This window comes from Lepisosteus oculatus, chromosome 7 (assembly GCF_040954835.1).
Source record: "Lepisosteus oculatus isolate fLepOcu1 chromosome 7, fLepOcu1.hap2, whole genome shotgun sequence".
NCBI lineage: Eukaryota > Metazoa > Chordata > Actinopteri > Semionotiformes > Lepisosteidae > Lepisosteus > Lepisosteus oculatus.
Window position 1 is genome coordinate 14,378,238 of NC_090702.1, and position 20,268 is coordinate 14,398,505.

Genomic DNA, 20,268 nt, shown 5'->3' on the forward strand with positions numbered 1-20,268 from the left:
GAAAAATTGGTGTGATTAAATTGCAAAAATGAACTTATTTCAAAGTTACACTTTATGTCTACACATGACTTTGACATTCATTGGGAATTAAGTTTTTTTTAAGTTTTGACGTAAACCATGACATACTGTAACATAATGAGTTTCCCAATTAATGTGTTTGGAGTGACAGTAGCCCCAGGCCACAGGCTAAAACATATCAGCTGAAAGACATTGGATCTTGATGATCTCACTCTGATAAGACTAAACTAATCAATTTGCTGGAGAATATTCTGACAATAGTGCATTGAGATCACTCCTGAGGTGTGCTTTGAAGGAGAAAGGGTTCATGATCAAATCTTCAAATATATGTTTATTCCCTTCAGACTATTCTGATTGTTTATAATATATATTACTTTAATTTACTTACTGGGTTTTTGAAATGTTCCTTATGAAGCACTTTTAAATTAACAGGAGAGTTCTGTATATTTTGTACTTCCCTTGACAAAACAAAAAAAGAAAGCTGGAGCAAATTTCAAACACTTAAAAAGGAGATAAATCAGTTGTAGTATTGCGTAAGTACAGTACATAAACAGCCTTTTGTATATAAATTACAGCTGAATAAATTTAGACCCCTCTGTGGCATGTTTCTGAACCTCAGAAGCATCGAAAAGGGTCTCTTTCATCTGATCAGAGGATAGAAATGATTGTTTTAACCACATTAATGAACTACGGTTGGACTATTGCATACAACCTTCAGTGGGCATAATTTAAACTTGCCCTTGACTTTAATTGGAGGCAAATTGAAGTTTAAATTTAATGAGTGCCAATTAGTACTTGTGCTATAGGACAAGACACATACCGAATGATAATACTTATTGTAGTAAGAGGCCAAAACAAGAATTTTCCAGATATTTTTCGGATTTTATTCTGTTTTACAGAAACAGGCAGTAATTAGATTCTTTCAAGCAACTTGATTTAATTTCACGCTCTCAGAGCTTTTGAAAAAAATTATTGATAATGGGATTTCACACAAAATATCTATTACTATTCTAAAACAGGAAAGGGAATTTTAAATTTGCGTTTGTTCTGATGGCAAATGAAACAGAAAATAGTGGGAGGAAATCTAATCTACAGTACATCTTTGCCCATCTGTAGTTTGATATGTGGTTCGCATCTTAAAATGTAGGCTTCAGTGTCTCATAAACATTGCAGAGTCTGCAATAAATCCCAGCAGACTGAAAAGAATAATCCCAGCCATCATTATTTACAGTTAATGAGGCAAACACTTGTACAACTCTGTCACAAATACCAACAGCAGTTCCAGATTCATTTATTACCACAATTTATCTGATATTTATTTCTCAACACTTTATACTAAAACATGAAATCATCAGTACACATTTAATGGTATTGCGAAATTGATGTATAAATCAGAAAAAATATACAACAAATATGTTGCTCATGAAAATCAGGCATTGCTAACTAGACAGCATTTTCCTAGTATTAGCAAAACAGAGGAGCCCACCCACTTTAACTGCAGATTCTTCCCTGTGTTCTGCGTTTTCTCTGTGCCTCCCTGTTTAGACTTGTTTCTGCCTTGTCTGCTATGACATTGCTGTACTTGAAATGCATGCCTGAGGGGGTGCATTCAACCTTTATATAAAAATTACGTCGAAGCAATCAACCCCCCCCAATGAAAAAACACGCACACACATTACACTTCCATGGCCACTACATGAAAACCAAATCCACAACCACATGAAAAAGACTTTGTTCAGAAAATAAAATGCTCCTGGTACTGTATGTCGTCATTAGACAGTAAAATTCAAGGAAAATAAGAAATTGATTTTCTGTTTTCTGTCACAGAGTGAACATTGCATTAAGATTAGTGTGGATGTAACAGCTGGGTGGCTAAACCATTATGCATCATGTGGATATGATCACAGGGAAGTCCACCTCATTCTGCTGACTGTGGGGGAGACTGACATTCATCTTCAAGGAGAACCTCTCCAAGCGCCCATGCACTCAGCTTTGGAAGTCCCATGTACAAAAGAATTTTAAAAGAAAAAAAAATCAAAGTGATCATCTTTCATGGAAGCAAAACGGAAAATCTCTAGTTACTGCCTAGTGTGTCACAACTGTTGTGACAAGAGCATCATGCAAGAAAGATTACACAGAAAAATGAAACACAATGAAATCTTCAATAACCCTTCTAACAGCTCCAGAAGCATATGCATTATTCACATGGCTATCTTTTAATAGGATGCATGATGCAGCTTAAGACATCTTATGTTCCAGGTGGAGCTGTCCAGAGTACAACGACACACACAATATGAAACAACTGTCTTCCAAGAGCAAAGTGCCTAATGGAAGATAGTGTAATTCACAATCTTATATCAAAAATATTTTTAGTTAATTTGAGAAAATGTTACCATTATATTAACTGAAACATCTCACAAAATAAAATAGGTATACCAAAAAGAGTTTCCTTTATGACTCTCAATCAGAAGGCAACTATACTTATTAGAACACATTTTTTTATATATAAATATGTGAGATGGTGGTCGATCTGCCACAAATGTGAGAGGTTAAAACTCCTGTCTAGGAGTAATACAAATTTTATCTATTACATCAAATCAGTGTAAGAAAAATAATTTAAGCGCCCCAAAGTCATGGAGATACAACAGCCAGTGAGCAGTTGCAGAAAGAATTTTGATGCTGTGGCATTTTGCACTTTCAAAGTTTATCACATTGCAAAGGTATTTATTATTCCAACTCAGAGTATGAGTCACATTGAGGATTATTGTGAATCCTGTTACACTTCATATTGGTCCATTTTCATAAAAGTTTTACTTATGTTGGAAAGTGACACAAATCTTTCAGGATACTAATACCTGTATATGTTTCTTAGTTTTTATTTTGAAATATTTGAAATCTGTATTTTCTACTTCATAAATGCAAGATATATGTTTTTATGAACTCAGCCTCCAGTGTTTATTTCATCTTGACAACTATTTTAATCACTTTTCAGTAATGTCAAAGTACTTGCACAAAAGCACTACGTTTTGAACCAAAGGAGGACAAGTGCATAAACTTTGAAAAATCAATTAGACCACAGTAACAGAACTAAGTAGCTGTCAAAATCCTAACCTAGATATTTTTTACATGAATTCATTGATGTTTCACTCATAAGATCTTGTACTGTATATACTGTATGTGCATATACCTGTATATTGTAGAGATGTATTTTCTTTCTTATATTACAAAGCAAAACAAAAGGAAGTTGATGCATCTATCCCCAAAATGACTGAAAGAGAATACACATAGTCACGTTTCACATCTCTCTGATCACATTTCATAACACTAAAAAAGTTAAAATAGAAGGTCACATCAGGATGAAATATAAATGCCTTTTACAGTATTCCTTAAAATCAATTTGGTACTTATAGATACCTTTAATGACCAACACATCTTTTTGCAAAAATTATATAATGGAAAAAAACACAAATTAATCAATATCTAATTATGTAATTATTTGTATGCTACACTTTTTTTGTAATAACTTCAGTCCTGTATTTCTGTTGTTTGTTTTAACAAGGAGAATTAAATAGTGTACTCTCCAGGAAAACTACTATGCAAACATCATTTTCATCAATATAAGCAGCTAGTCAATGCTCTTATGTCATGTAATGTGTTACAATATATCTGTGTAAGTGCACAATCAATAGCATGTATGTTGACTCAGGAAATTAAATTGACCAGTATCCCATTACATAATGAACATTGCTATATTCCAAACAGATGTTAGGTAATCATTGAAGGGCAGAACAACTTGCTCAGCCCTAACTCAATCTGTTGTCAGATCAATCTATAAAATAAAACAGTATCCACGCATACCTGTAGAGTACAGTAGGTGCAAAAGTAGTTTGTATCAGGCAAGATCATAGAAATAAAAATCCAACTATGAAACAGATATTTGAATGAATAACCAGCATGAAATGAGTATCATAAAACCGACATCTTAAAGGCTTTCTCCCCATGCAAAAAAATGAGCTTAGGAAGTCTAACTCTTTGGTAAAGACAGTAATTGCTGTTATGCTAAATAACATTCACATTTCCATGAAAGAAGTAATTATAAAATGTAAATGAGGACTTTAATATGAGAGAGATGAGGAAGAAGATTTCTGACATTATCAGGAAAAAGTACGATTTTTGAGTAGTGGCTACAGTATATCATAATATAGTCAAGAACTTTCTACTAAAAGATTTTTGCCGACTTGTCTGAAGAATTTACACTGGAGATGAATGCACTTCATCAATACTTTACATTTCTGTTAAGTGCAGATTACTTCAATTTAAAATGCAGTGATCAAGAATATAACTAGCACAGATAGATGGATATGCTAGTAATATTCATGGCTGTTGCAAAATAATGTTTTCATATCATAAAAAAAACTTACAACAAAAAATAAAGCTATTTTCTTCACTAGGGGTTCCCCTTCACTTTACTATTCTGAAAGGACCCTCCTTATGAGCATGTTTTATGATTATTGTCACAAATTGATCAATACCAGTAAGTCTAAATCATATCTGACTTTTTAAAAAAACTCAAGTTCACACTCAGAACCAAGACTTATACATTTCTGCTGTGATGTGGTTTACCATTATACTGGTACCCCTTTCTTGTCTTTTTGATCCCATGTAAATCAACTACCTTAAAAAAAACAATAATAAAACAAACATACGGTATTGTACCTGAATTGCACACATAGATTATCAGAAGCACATGTATGATTCTGGCAAAACAGATAAATCCCGTTCTGAAGTTAGGACACTATCACCTTATCTAGTCCTGCTTTTCATCATTAATCCAAGTGATCTTTGATTTCTGCAAACAGGTTCTATAAAACTTACAAAAATATACACCAAAACAGAGAATCTTACTTGGTTGTTACTGTATTTACCCCATGACACTGCATTTGAGAACAGGTCCTCTATTCACCCTTTTATACTGTAAGGTACCGATGCTAACCTTAAAATATACAGCAAATCAAATATTTCTTATAAATGTTTAATAGAATAAATGCACTGACAGTTTAAAAGCTCAGCTCAGTTTTCTCATTAGGCACATTTCTGAATACATTCTGACAGTCTATTCCTTATTTGTATCTTACTGCACAATTTGAAAGTCACTCTTTACCTTCAATAAGAGAAAAAACAAGCATTTAAAGTTGACAGAAGAGCTGCATCTTTTGTAAAACAGCCATAGGTATCTGCATTGTTGGCACTATGCAGATAGAGATTTAAACCTTAGTAGAACCCTGATGTTTCATTTGACAGCTTCATAGTGTGCTCAAGGATTAGAGAAAAAGGAAGCCCTTTTAATCTGTGCTGGCGCTCCAGACTGCAAGACACAGAGAAACTGAGATAAAAAAATATCTTACCCTTTCTCCACTGCTTCGTCTAAGAGTCCCGTACGGCAATTTCAATAAAAGTCTCCGGGTTCTACTTGGAGTGACAGCCGCCTGCACCACCATTGTGCAACACTGGAAGAAACGTGTGTATCTGTGTGTGTGTGTGTTGCCTCAGCTCTCTAGCAACTGTACTACTATAGATTCATCTAATGCCAAACAGCAAGACAGGGCTTTCCAGTCAGACTGTGTGAATCATGATGATGTCTACTGGAAAGAAACCTAGTTTTAAACAACACTTTCTGAGCTGTACTGAGATCTATTTCTGTGTGTAAGTGAGTGAGGGCTTTTCCTTCTCTCAGCTACAGCCCAGCACAGCGGGTCTTCTGCTGATGTGCACGCAGTGGTAGAAAATTCAGCTTCTGGGGAGAGTGTTCCAAAAATGTCAACCTCACTTCTCGTTTGCTGTAGATTTTAACCAGGTCAGTGGACTAATCTGACGGCATGAGAGTTATTATACATCAAGTCACATGACCCTGGGGGGGGGGGGTCCATTTCTCCTGGTTTGCTGTACAGTAGAACATGTGTAGCACCTCAAAAAGAATCTTTGATGTTTTGCCATCTGGTATAAGGATTAACTTAAATACCCCATCCAGCTTTCACCACTGTCTGTCTGGAGTATATACCGTAAGGGAAAATAGCACACAAGATTACTCTCTTGAATTATGTCAAATCTTTTTTCGGCAGAAGCTGGCTGGCACAGCCATTACCCAGCATGTTTCACATACTGTGGACACCATTAATTGTTTTACAGAACAGAGATAACCGTGTGACCCTCAAAACCAAATGATCCAAGTATTTAATTATTCTCAATGTTGCAGGTGACCTCTTTGATCTCGTAACACACAAACTGCCCACAATTGATAGTTATTAATGTGCTCTAAACTACTAGTATTTTGTAAGTGACCTGCTTCATTGATCAAAGGTTTCACTGGATTTCTGAGCAGCCAACATGCAGCAAAAGAAGAATCTAAAACATAAGCAAGGTGGGAGTTTATAAAAGACATTCCTGAACACTTGAATGAGGAAGTCTCATAGGACAGCTTTCTAATCGATTCTGGTGATAACTATTGGCAAAGCCAATCAGGACGCGACTATGTCAAGAACATGTTACACATCTTTTCTGTCAAAAATACAGTAATTAGCTTTACTCTTTACATACAGTACACAAATAATATCGCATCTAACTTCGAAAGGTTTGTTGATCATTACAAAATCAAACTGAAACAATTATAAAAAAACAAATACAAAAACAATCATCATACTCCGATAGCTTATTTAAGCACTGGGGAGGGGCTTTGATAATATAATTTAAGGTATTTGAAATGAAGAGTGATGCTTTGTATCCTGAAGGCCAGATGTCTTCTGACACAAAATCCTTATGCGAACGTTTAATCATGGATGAATAACTTATCCAGCCAATGGTTTCCTTAAAGTATAATTAAAGAGCTTCTTAGATTACAGAGGGTGTTATCCATCTGCTCTCACATTTTATTAACAATAATTACTTCAATATTCTAAAGCAATTATGTGTATTGTTATATGTCCTGTTATATTGCTGACATAAGATTTGTTCCCATAGGTTAATTACCCTTTGAGCCTTATAAAAGTAAGATTTTAGGGTTTGGATTTCAAAGGAACAAGCCCAGGTTCTGCTTCCTTTACACAGCTGTAGAGGCCAGGAAAGGAAAAAAATATTTTTTAAAGTACAGCACTTTCTTATGGGTGTCTTCCTTAAGTGGAGCAATATAAAATAAAGTTTGGCCGAACTATATTTATAATAAAGTTTGGCAAATTGCCTGTCCACCTAAATAAAGAATGTGATTTGTGAGAGATATGGTCATTTGAAATAAGATATTATCCTTCCATCCATTTTCTAACAGCTTAATCCAAGTCTAACTATAGGCACAAGGCAGGATAAACCCTAGACAAGATTTCAGTACATCACAGGACATACAAAGACAGAGATAAGCTAAGATCACTTTATTGGCAATATACAGTACAATTTTATTGCATTAGGAATTTGTCTTTTCACATTCCCCAACTTGCTCTCCATGAGACACACAGACAGGGAGAGAAGCTTGGGGTCAGAACGCAGGGTCAGCCATTTATATGGCACCCCTGGAGCAGTTGGGGTTAAGGGCCTTTCTTAAGGGCCCAAGGATAAGGATTCCTCTGTAGGCCACGGGATTCAAACCAGCAACCTTCCAGCCACAGGCACAGATCCTTAGCCACAGAACCACCACTCCGCCCCCACACAAGGACACAGACACAAACACAGACGCACACTCATATCAGGGACAATTTTCCCACAGGCCAACTACCCTACTAGCACGGTATGTCTTTGGACTTTGGGAGGAAACCAGAGCCCACCAGAGAACATACCAGAAACCAGAGAACATGCATACTCTAAGCAGCTATAGCACCCCGGGTCTAGAATTGAACCCAGGATCACAGCATTGCCAGGCAGCAATGCTAACCACTGCCACTGTGTCACCCTACATAAAACATTAGTCTTCTTAAAACTAAAAAAAAAATAGAAATAAAAATCCCTGGGAATTTCCATTTAAAAACCAACCAACAACATGAGCATTATCTGGCTTTGAACAAGCAAAAACAAATAAGTGAGCATTCACATAGACTGAATATGTTCATCTTTAAAGCATTCAGAAATGCGGTCTTAACAGTTTTTCTGGTGGCTATTTATTGGTTTGTAAACAATATAGTACTCCTCAAAGTGAATGCTATTCATTGTGTTTTGCAAGTCTGTGAAATCTACACAATTGTCAGAAAATTTATCATCTAGCCTGTAATTCCAGTGGAGGGTAAAAAAAAAAACTTCCCATCATGATACATGTGTTTCATTATCAAACCCAAGTCATAAATATCTGTAACACATTTGTCCCACAAAAGGGACAAAAGTGAATGGTATTCTGCTTAGCAGAAGCTTTTCATATATTGTAGTTGTGGTGATAGGAGATGTTCTAAGGTTACATATTTTTGTTTTTCTTTCATTGTTTTATACAAGATGGCAATAGTATGCTATCATTAAGACTGCACTAACAGTGTGAGTGTGTAAAACCTTGATGCTGCCTGACAAATGTGGAAAATGACATCTTAATACTCAAACCTCTCTTTCATGTCTTTTGGTTTCCACCAGGATATCAGTGGAAGAGCACAAACACCTTCCCTAACCTACTGTGAATAGATTTCTGGTGCTGTGTGTGTGTGAGATGCAAGATAATAATAATTGCTTACACTTACAGTGCCTTGCGAAAGTATTCGGCCCCCTTGAACTTTTCAACCTTTTGCCACATTTCAGGCTTCAAACATAAAGATATAAATTTTTTATTTTATGTGAAGAATCACCAACAAGTGGGACACAATTGTGAAGTGGAACGAAATCTATTGGATTTTTGAAACTTTTTTAACTAATAAAAAAATGAAAAGTACACCCCTACTCTGGACCTTCGGTTTCATCCGAAGGACGGCGCCTCTTTACAGTATAGTGTCCCCATCACTATACTGGGGCATTAGGACCCCCTGCTGGCCCCACTAACACCTGTTCCAGCAGCAACCTTAGTTTTTCCCAGGAGGTCTCCCATCCAGGTACTGACCAGGCTCACAACTGCTTAGCTTCAGTGGGTTGCTAGTTGTGAGTTGCAGGGTTATATGGCTGCTGGCGTGATGAATGACCGTGCTTTGTGCCGGGTCATTGCTTTGTGTCTTTGCAACCACAACCATTGAAAAAAATCAAATGTGCATTGAAGAGGGTTATTCATTACAAATCTTAATTATAGTCACAATGATACTTTTTCTTGAAAGGTACTACAGCCTCAACTGTATTACAGTTGAATAATTGAGAAAACTGCTTTGGTAACAAACATGTGGATATACAGCACATGCTTGAATTTTGGTCTTTACCTGAATATAGCTTTATCATGCTTGAATTGTAATGTTGGGTTTCATGTTGAAATGTAATAATGATGTATATAAAAACAATATTGTAACGCATACGGCCACCATTGAGTGTGTAAGAGCTGGCTTACCAGAGCGGTGACGTCACCACCCTTCCCTGTGAATAGCAGGGCCTGCAGCCGCTGGGCTGACAGGAGATTTCCCTTTGGCTCAAGAGGCTGGGTCCCTGTTGAGTGATGCAGGAGGCCCGGGTTTGAGTCCCTGACGGTGAGGGGCTGACCTGATGTGGTGGCAGTGAGGGCGCCCACGTGAACCCCCAAGTGTTACAATATAAATTATACTGTATGGAAAGGGATCCACAGTCGAATTGTATTTTTTTCAGTTAAAGTAAAATTTTAGCAAAACATTCTGCACACTGAAAACTGTACACTTTTTCACACCATATTGCCCAGGTATGCATACTACAGCCATTATTTCAGGTTACAATAATAAATTCCCAGAATAAAGAATAGCCTAATCTTCAAAGCATATATAAATAACAAACTGGCCAAATCTGGTTCTGAGAAGCACCCATATACTGTAATACTTGCTCAAGCTCTCATGTCAAAGAGGCAGAAGTTTCTGTCATAAAGGAATTTCCCTCTGTCGGACACATTTTAAATTATATTTCACAGCAGTAAGAAGGGGGTCACAAAATAGCTTTTGTTTGATTATTTCAGAATCTGTAACTAGCATTAAAAACCTCTAAATTTTATTTTTAATGAGTTTTAAAATCCAGGCATGGCACAGTTGGGTTTCTGAAGTCAGGCAGGCCAAGCTTTCAAATTAGAACTTCCATTGTGGTATTAAAAAACCCCAGAAGAGCTTTAATAGCAGCACAATCCCTTGTACCATTTGACTCTGTTAAAGGACCATTTACATTAAAAAGTAATAAATGGATGTAGGCTCTGTCATTCTTGAGCTAGGCAGCCACTAAATTTGATCTTTCCCAAGGAAATAACAAGAAACAAGGACTACCCTGTGGCATTTCATATTGGCTTGCAGGAAGTAGCTGTCAAGTGGCAATGGTTTCGTGGTCATTCTCTGTGGAACTCATTTTTAGGAGTGTTTTATAAAGATTTGCCTCCGCAGTTCCCAGTAAGATAACTAGCTTAGTCTGGATTCTTTGCCTGTAAAAACTACTTTAATGAGGTGCAACACTCTCAGAAAGAAAAAAAGCAGATTGTTTTCCATTAATGTAATGAGTTTCCTTTTGTGGGATGTTCAAAGAACTGTCAAAAGTCCCAATTATTGGCCTCTAGCCATCTGCTTATGTCAAACCTAACCAGATTGAGACATTTTAAATACTCAACCCCAGCCACACCCCGCAGAAAACCATTTTCTTTCTTAGTTTGTCATTAACTCCTTTGAAGCTGGGACATTTAATGCTTACATTGCAGATTTTAGTGTTGTTTAAAAAGAAGGGCCTTTCTTAGCAGCAGAATTGTGGCATTGTGGTCAGAGTGAAGTCTCTTATTTTAGTAAGGGAGTTAAAAAATAGGACACTGACAGATACATTCTTTTTAGAGCTGAGTTTACTGCCTACTGACAAACTCCCCAACCATCTGTAACTCCAAATCATAGAAATTAGTCATTTTATTTTTTCTGCCCTGCTTGAATTTGCCCTAAATATCAGAGTAATATATAAACTCCACTCTGATAATATTTTTAAAATAACTCATTTTTTTAAGTAAAAATGTTAATTTTAATCATGTTTTTTTCTGTTCACTTTAACTCATGAACAATAAATAACAGTATATAGCAAAATATGACTGTAGTACAATAATTGATAACAAAAACCCATGGTAAGACAAATTTGGACAGGATGACCTAATAATTGAGTAAAGCTAATTGCTTCTTTAGGTGATGCACTTCATAGTTTTTGAACACCAGCTGTCTTTTAAAAACATGTTGGATTAAGGCAGTAGGGAGAATGCCAACACTGTCTTTGACCCGGGCAATAATAAACCCACACTCGGCAGGTTTTCAAATCTGCTGTGTAAAAAGTGATTTCCATTTAAAATCTAATGCGAAACAGCAGGAGAATAATGAATCCAGCAAGATCCTCATATGCAAAATGCTCCAGACAATTTGTCTTTTGTTGTGACACAGTTTGCAATAAGAATGAGGCAGGAAATCACTGCAGACCTCAATACCTGCCATGCTGAACTTAGCCAAAATTTTAACAGCCTTTTATATGGGGATTATCAATTAGCAACCTTCTGCATTAAAAAAGTAGTTTCAAGTTTTCCGCTTAGACAAGCGAGATTGATGATTCTAATTTTAAATGAGCTAAATCCTCCTTTGTGATGAAGCTGAAAATCTGAAAACAAAAATGCTTTTACATTTTTATTTAATTGTTTTTTTTTTAAATTAAGTACAGTGTCACATTATGGGTAAACAAATGATGAATCCTGAACATTTCCACTGCATCTATGATTATAATCTCATGCAGGTTTACGTGACCTGATAAACCGATGCAGTTGTTTTAGATGCTTTGAGTACAGAGGTAACAATTCAAAATAGACATTTCTCACTGCCCACACTGAAGGAGCAACAATAAATCAGTGTTGTATCACTTCATGTTTAGTGACATAATGCAATAGTTATGAGTCTGTTGCAGGAATCACTTCATGTTTAGTGAAATAATGAAACAGTTCCGAGTCAGTTATAGGAATCACTTCATGTTTAATATAATAATGAAACAGCTATACTGTAAGTAGGTTGTGTCTGGAATAAAGATATTTATAAAGTGCTTGTCGATGCCAAACCCACGGTTGGTATGGCAGGGATCCAAAACTCCAGTCTCTGAGGACCGTAAGATCTTTTGGTTTTAATCTAACTGAACACATTCTTGGGTGAAAATGACCAATCTAGCACTTTTTCTCAGATCATAAGCAAGTAGGCACCCAGGAATTCTGAAGGATTTTGGTTTATTATTGTACTGCAAAATATGAAATTATTTAATTCACTAGGGCTTAGTACAAGTAGAGTGGACTGTTTTCCACCAGCTAAATAAATATTCATTCACATGATAATACATTAATACATAACCTTGTTTTTTAAATAAAGGGGACCAATACTAATGTCTACATGTCTGATTGGGGATACTCAGTTTATTCTTTTGGCTGTTGCAATTTTCAAATCCTAGAGAATTTAATACTTAGGAATGCCTCTCAAGTTTTCTGACAGCTTAAGTAACTTATATAAAAATCTCATTAATAACCCACTACTTTAAATTCTGAAACAGTGTGAAAGGAATTAGCAGAGCTTTTTATAGCTCTGGCCAAGGAGGTCCAAGTAAGCTATCCTTGGGTTGGTGGTAGCTGAATTAGAAGCTTAATTCATGCATGGGGTACACAGTAAGAATATCCATAAAATCAATTTATCTATCCACTTTCTAACTGTTTAATCCAATATAGTGTCACAGGGGATCTGGCACCTATTTCGGCAAACAACGGGTGCAAGGCAGGATACACCCAGGGAGAGATGCCAGTCCCTTGCAGGGCACACACACACACTCACACCAGGGCCAGTTTTTCCTAGAAGCTAATTAACCTGCCAGCACTTTGAACTATGGGAAAAAACCTGAGCACCAGGAGGAACACGAGGAGAACATGCAAACTCCACAGGGATAACACACCAGGAAATAAACTCAGGGCCCCAGCACTGCGAGGCAGCAATGCTAACTACTGCACCAACGTGTTGCCCTCGTCCATAATATTAAAAATAAATTTAATTCCTATAGAATCAGCTGCAGTTTACGATGAAATCTGCACATGTACTGTGCATCTACTTTGCCACAAACTCAGAAACAGTGCTCAGAAACTCTGAGTTTCCAAACTCCTGTCACCCTAATTGTATAATAAGACCACACAAAACTGGAACTTGCCAAGCTGTAAATGAGTCATATTTCTTGCAGCATTGGAAGAGTATTGCTGCTGATGACAGCTAATCAAGAAGTGTCGACCGTGAAGCCTCTCCTGTATCTCGGCTCCCAGCTCCATAGGAATGTAACTTGCCCTTTGCAGTAGAGGAGTATGAATCAATATGGCAACAGCTGGAGGGCAGACAATGAAACCAGAGCAGGAACAGGGAAAGTATGTATTTGCAAAGAACGGATGGAGATGGTGGGAGGCTCCAGACAAATAATATAAGCACAGGGTACGGGACTCTTCACAAAAGCGATGATTGCCCCACTTCTATGCAATGATAATAAAATCACTGTTGTGAATGTAACCTTTCAACGCCTTATTTAATAAAGGGGTATATGTCTTGTTTATACTTTCCGAATTGTGTCAATCAATCGTGTTATTATTCTGCCATCATTGCAGCATATAAAGGTTAAAATAAACAGAAGAACTACTGGAACAGCTTCGGTAGCTTCAGAGTTCAGACTACTAGTCAAAGCAAGTAATAACCTGGATAACATAATGGACCTGCCACATACCCAGTTTTTTTCAATGAAATTATAGTAACCTTTAGAGCAGCCTTTTATTTGTAAATCTTTTTAACTAAAATATATATCTAGATCTCTTATTATAAATATATTTAGGTCTCTTATTAAAAAGGTGGGACTCATGAAATGAACAGAATACTGAATGATATTATGGGGATAACAAAAAGAGATTCATATTTTGGCAACAACTGGAGGAAAACAAGAATGTTTTCTGTCAACAGAGCTTCAAAATGCACATAGACATCACACAGGTCTTGTACCCATTCAGAATTTTCAAGTTAATTCTGTGATATATGATAAAACAACACAGGAATACAGAGCAATTATTAGGTTATTACTAAATTTACAACTCTTAGTGTCTCATTAATTCAATGACAATGCTGAATCTAAATATTTAACTTTTCTTGTTATGTACAGTACCTTAAACACATTGTAGAACATTTTGTTAAATTGCAAAACATGAAGATTCAATTTAATTCTCACTTGAATTACATAAAGTACTGTGGTTGACAATTTTACCACCATTTCAAATTTCCTGACTATTTTTAGTTCAAATTATTTTCCCATTAAAGAGAGAGACCTTCAAGGCTTGGCTTTTCTGCTAAGGTTTGTATACCTTAACCTGTCATTGCTGTAGTAAACACAGATTACAACCTAAGCAGAAATTAAACCATCTCAAACAGATGCCGTGCATCAGGCAGAAAGTAAAAAAGCCAATTTGTCCATCAATTCCATAATCCCTAACTGAATTGCTGATGTCAACAGTTTTGTACTTTGCAGCGAGTGCATAAGTGTCATGTTTTCATTGAGCAGATTTTTCCTGAACCCAATTTAAAGCAAAGCCATATTCAGTAAAAAAAAACAACAACTTTTCAGTTCAATTTACTTGTGAATGAATTGCAAATTAGTTTAATGGTAGGTTCTTATCCTATAGCATTTACAGAATTTAAAATGAGGAGCTGATGGGCTCTCTGGATTTCACACCATTTTTGATAATAGGTAGTTAATTGAATCAAGTATTTGGATAAGAAGCAGAATATTAATTAAAACTTTGAGCTGTGCATTCCTGTTCCACAATGACAGATTCATCTTCTTTTTTTTTATTCTGACTCCTAAAGTTCTATGCAGACAATGGATGAGCATCTTTTTTTCTTGACCATAAACAATCTACTTAGCTAATGCAATCCCTGGTTTCAATTAGAGTATGTGGAAACATCAAACTTTTGATGGGAAAAAACATTCCCTATTTTCATATTTGTGCAAATTTTCGTATTTGTTCATATTCTGAGCGGAAGACAGTTCATCTGAAAGGCAGGAAACTTTTGTAACTTTAAAGTCTTCATTATTTTCAAAAAAGGAAATGGTACAGTTATAAAATGTAAAAAACAAATATAGTAAAATGTAGTACAGTATAAATTCTATATTGTCAGTACATATCATAATTTTAAGAGTGAATTTAATATGAATGTGGTAATCCACTCCTCTATTTAAATCTCTTTTTTCATAATAAACTTAATATATTATGTCTTGAAACCTATTCCTTATCATAAACATGATCAACAACAGCGATACTATTACAACATCAGAAATGTTCCTATGCCTCAAGAAAATCCTTCATATACTGACGTTTTCTATTATCATTGGTGATTTAATTATACATTCTGTTTTCTCAGGTTCATTAGTCAGAACTTAGAAGTATCTTCCAGTTTACCTAAATCAACCACTGACAAAATAACCTCTTAACAGCTACTGTAGTTGTGCCATAATGAAATTTCAATGTAAGGTGTTTTCTCTGTAAATGTCTTCCAAATATGATTTTCATGCTTTCATACAGTATGAATATATAGTATCTCATCTGTTTTAAAAGGGAGTTTATAGTTATTCTATAACTATTATCATCATCATCAAACACACTTTTAAGAGAGAGGCCATGATGATTTGGTTTTACTTGGTCATCATAAAAAAATAAATCATCAACCTATCACCATACAAAGCATTTGCAATAAATCTGAGCTGATCAGAGAATGGTACTTACAAACACATCCATGAGCAGGTGCTCCAAGGTGACTTCGATGTCTTCTAATTTAGCTGCTAGAGTCATTATGCTTCTGGTGTAGAACCAATATGCCTAAATAACAATTTACATACACTGTTCTGCGCTGCTCAGTTATCCATTTCTAATGCTGTGATTCAGTACACAAATTCACAGTTCTTGATATTGCTTCCTCTGTTCAGTCTTTCCTTGTTGTAGTCCCTATCAATGGTAAAAAAAATAATGTTGAGCGAGGGATAGTGCAATAAGACAAGCTTGCTCCCTGTGACATGAATTTCAAATGGCATAAATACCAATAGGTTGCCTGGCTCAGAGAAGCACACTGCAGTGTAACTAGGAGACCACATCAGAGGCAAAGAGCTAGGAAGATACAGCTAACAGCGCCTTATTAACATTGATATTTATAGGACTAGTTCATTACCAATTATGAACCCCTCTCTGTTTCATTCTGACCTTTTGTGAAGGACTGTCCACAGTGAAGTGCATTGTGCAGAGGGGCAACAGGGCCTACAGAAGCTGGCTGTGACCGATGCTGGGCCTATTCACATGAGTTTGCAATCAATGGTTCTTTGTAACAGTCATTAAGCTCTGTCCTGGAATTTTAAGTCTCAGATAAAGATCCTGTGGAAAACAAGGAAATAGCCAGCTTTCTATAGGAAACTTATGTAACACAGTAATAAATAGAAATTGGCGAATGCTGTTTACAGGCACTCTCAAAAAACACCTGTTATGATTAAGTCCAAGATCTATTGAGGATGTCCTGACTTACTTTCAAGGGTTAAGACTTTCTTTTTGGGGGTTGCAGAATTACTGCAAACCTTAAAGTAAAACAGAAACATGTCTTACTCAACAAGACATACAGTGCCTTGCGAAAGTATTCGGCCCCCTTGAACTTTTCAACCTTTTGCCACATTTCAGGCTTCAAACATAAAGATATACATTTTTTATTTTATGTGAAGAATCACCAACAAGTGGGACACAATTGTGAAGTGGAACGAAATCTATTGGATTTTTGAAACTTTTTTAACTAATAAAAAAATGAAAAGTGGGGCGTGCAAAATTATTCGGCCCCTTTACTTTCAGTGCAGCAAACTCACTCCAGAAGTTCAGCGAGGATCTCTGAATGATCCAATGTTGTCCTAAATGACTGATGGTGATAAATAGAATCCACCTGTGTGTAATCAAGTCTCTGTATAAATGCACCTGCTCTGTGATAGTCTCAAGGTTCTGTTGAAAGCGCAGAGAGCATCATGAAGACCAAGGAACACACCAGGCAGGTCCGTAATACTGTTGTGGAGAAGTTTAAAGCCGGATTTGGATACAAAAAGATTTCCCAAGCTTCAAACATCCCAAGGAGCACTGTGCAAGCGATCATCTTGAAATGGAAGGAGTATCAGACCACTGCAAATCTACCAAGACCTGGCCGTCCCTCTAAACTTTCAGCTCAGACAAGGAGAAGACTGATCAGAGATGCAGCCAAGAGGCCCATGATCACTCTGGATGAACTGCAGAGAACTACAGCTGAGGTGGGAGAGTCTGTCCATAGGACAACAATCAGTCTCACACTGCACAAATCTGGCCTTTATGGAAGAGTGGCAAGAAGAAAGCCATTTCTCAAAGATATCCATAAAAAGTCTCGTCTAAAGTTTGCCACAAGCCACCTGGGAGACACCCCAAACATGTGGAAGAAGGTGCTCTGGTCAGATGAAACCAAAATCAAACTTTTTGGCCACAATGCAAAACGATATGTTTGGCGTAAAAGCAACACAGCTCATCACCCTCAACACACCATCCCCACTGTCAAACATGGTGGTGGCAGCATCATGGTTTGGGCCTGCTTTTCTTCAGCAGGGACAGGGAAGATGGTTAAAATTGAGGGGAAGATGGATGCAGCCAAATACAGGACCATTCTGGATGAAAACCTGTTGGAGTCTGCAAAAGACCTGAAACTGGGACGGAGATTTATCTTCCAACAAGACAATGATCCCAAACATACAGCAAAATCTACAAAGGAATGGTTCACAAATAAACGTATCCAGGTGTTTGAATGGCCAAGTCAAAGTCCAGACCTGAATCCAATCGAGAATCTGTGGAAAGAGCTGAAAACTGCTGTTCACAAACGCTCTCCATCCAACCTCACTGAGCTCGAGCTGTTTTGCAAGGAAGAATGGGCAAGAATTTCAGTCTCTCGATGTGCAAAACTGATAGAGACATACCCCAAGCGACTTGCAGCTGTAATCGCAGCAAAAGGTGGCTCTACAAAGTATTAACGCAAGAGGGCCGAATAATTTTGCACGCCCCACTTTTCATTTTTTTATTAGTTAAAGTTTCAAAAATCCAATAGATTTCGTTCCACTTCACAATTGTGTCCCACTTGTTGGTGATTCTTCACATAAAATAAAAAATTTATATCTTTATGTTTGAAGCCTGAAATGTGGCAAAAGGTTGAAAAGTTCAAGGGGGCCGAATACTTTCGCAAGGCACTGTATTGCACCTCACTTCTACCATAATGGATACTGTATGTTTTCTAGAAAGACATTTTTGTGTGTACAATACAGTATATGGTCAGATTTATCCAAAAAAAGCATATTTGGATATGGATCCTAAAAAGAAAAGTGTGGTAGAAAGGTAAGGGAGATGCACTGCTTGAGGTCTGGTCAGGGAAGCTTGCTCCATGTTTGTCACAGCTCAAGCAGATCAAATCAAAAGCAATGTTTGGAGCCTGAATTATTGAGAGTCTGGTAAGGTCTCACATCCTTAAGGGTCTGTCAGAAACCATGTAAATGAAGAGTTGAGGTGATTTGCACCTGGGCTGGGAATATTTAAAACATACAGTTTTGAATATAAAATAGATTTAAAACCCATAACTCCACAAATGACAACACATGTTAGCTGTACGTGTTTCATTTTTCTTCCCAAGTGTCTCATCCCACCTAGCTAAGCTTTCCCACACTTCTCTTTTAGTGAGACTCTTCTGCCTCTAGGGAATCCTGGTGGAGACTAGAGAACATTTCATAATGCAATGATTATGGTGGCTACTCAGGAGACTTGGAGTCAGGTAAAAATATTTTCATTGCTAGAGATCTGTTTGCTTGAAGACATCTAAAGAAACACATTTTTGAAAGAGAAGTATTACTGTTCAGTGCCAGATTTTCTATTAGGCACTGAAGGCACAGTGCCTAGGGGCTATGAAATGTTTAGGGCCTACAAAGGAGGGAAGCACTAGTGACTAATGGAAAACGAGCTGAAACAACAAGTTTGCGATCGACTCTAAATCTGCTCCAAATCAATAAGCATACGCTACAGTACCTAGTGGCTGTAATCATACGCTATCTAGCAGCTGTTCTAGAAACTAGAAGTATCAAAGTGATGGTGGCTCAACTCACTCCATCAATCATGTGGTTTAGCATTAGAATAGTTTAAACTGCATCATGTCAATCTACGTAATTCAATTGGTGTTTACCCCTCTTTTTGCACATTTCAGAGCAAAAGTGCCTAGGGCCTGGTGTTACAGATGCTTAGGAAGAAATGGGCTATAGCCCTGCAGTGCCGTTTGTGGAAAATGCACTAGAGTAAATACTAAGTGAAGTACAGTATTAATGCATATCTTCTGTAGTTGAGGTTCTCAACTCCTTGGGTTCTACAAATCAGCAGGTTTTCTATTTATTTCTAAATCATTAGCCTTCTGAAACCCGACCCTGGGAGAATTTAATTGGTGCCGTTACATCTTAGCTGAACCCATTTAACTCATCTTCCAGATGTAAAGCTATTAATACAATAAACAAAGAAAAGCTCCTGGACTGCAGGCCTAGAGCACTGGAGTAAGAAACACCCGTTCTATACTTTGCTGAATGTTGTATAATATATTAATGTTGTGATGTAATATGTAAGATTCCTGAAGAAACAAGTGTTTTATGCTTTTTAAATTTGTGTATTCTTTTACACTCATTTGAAGTTTCCTCAAACTTTAATGCTAAATTTGAGTAAGTTGGAATTAATTGTGTTAATTAAATAAATAAAATGTATTAATTAAATTAAATTTTGATTTAAGATATCAGGTCCCACATTGCACTGATAAACACATTTTTTACATAAGAAATGAGAGTTGGCATTTTTACAGTTCTCAAAAAATCTTGAGCATTTTAAAAACTGTATGATGTTCAAGTGATGCGCACATCATGCACAGCACCTACTTCCTTGGGCAATAGCAAGCTGATTTTTTTCTCTTCTATACTTCTGATTTTATATATGAAATAATTATTATTACTATCCCTGCAGTTGCAGGAGCAGTGTCTAAGAAAGAACATTTTTCCTGAAGACAGTTGAAAACAGTGGCATGCTGTGCTCTT

At 36.7% G+C, this 20,268-nt stretch overlaps 1 protein-coding gene across 5 annotated transcripts in view; it reads right to left on the bottom strand.

The window, feature by feature from the left end:
- frmd4a (FERM domain containing 4A) overlaps positions 1-20,268 on the bottom strand; it is a 275,536-nt gene that overhangs the window by 154,239 nt on the left and 101,029 nt on the right. Inside the window, exon 1 of one of the 5 annotated variants that reach the window (XM_015353189.2) lies at positions 15,902-16,245. The exons of 3 other annotated variants lie outside the window; for them this stretch is intronic. In XM_015353189.2, the coding sequence (XP_015208675.1) occupies positions 15,902-15,967 (66 nt within the window). In that variant the 5' untranslated portion in view covers positions 15,968-16,245. Of the gene's footprint in view, positions 1-5,423; positions 5,832-15,901; positions 16,246-20,268 lie in introns of those variants that run through there. One more of the 5 variants, XM_015353188.2, reaches the window with a different exon arrangement.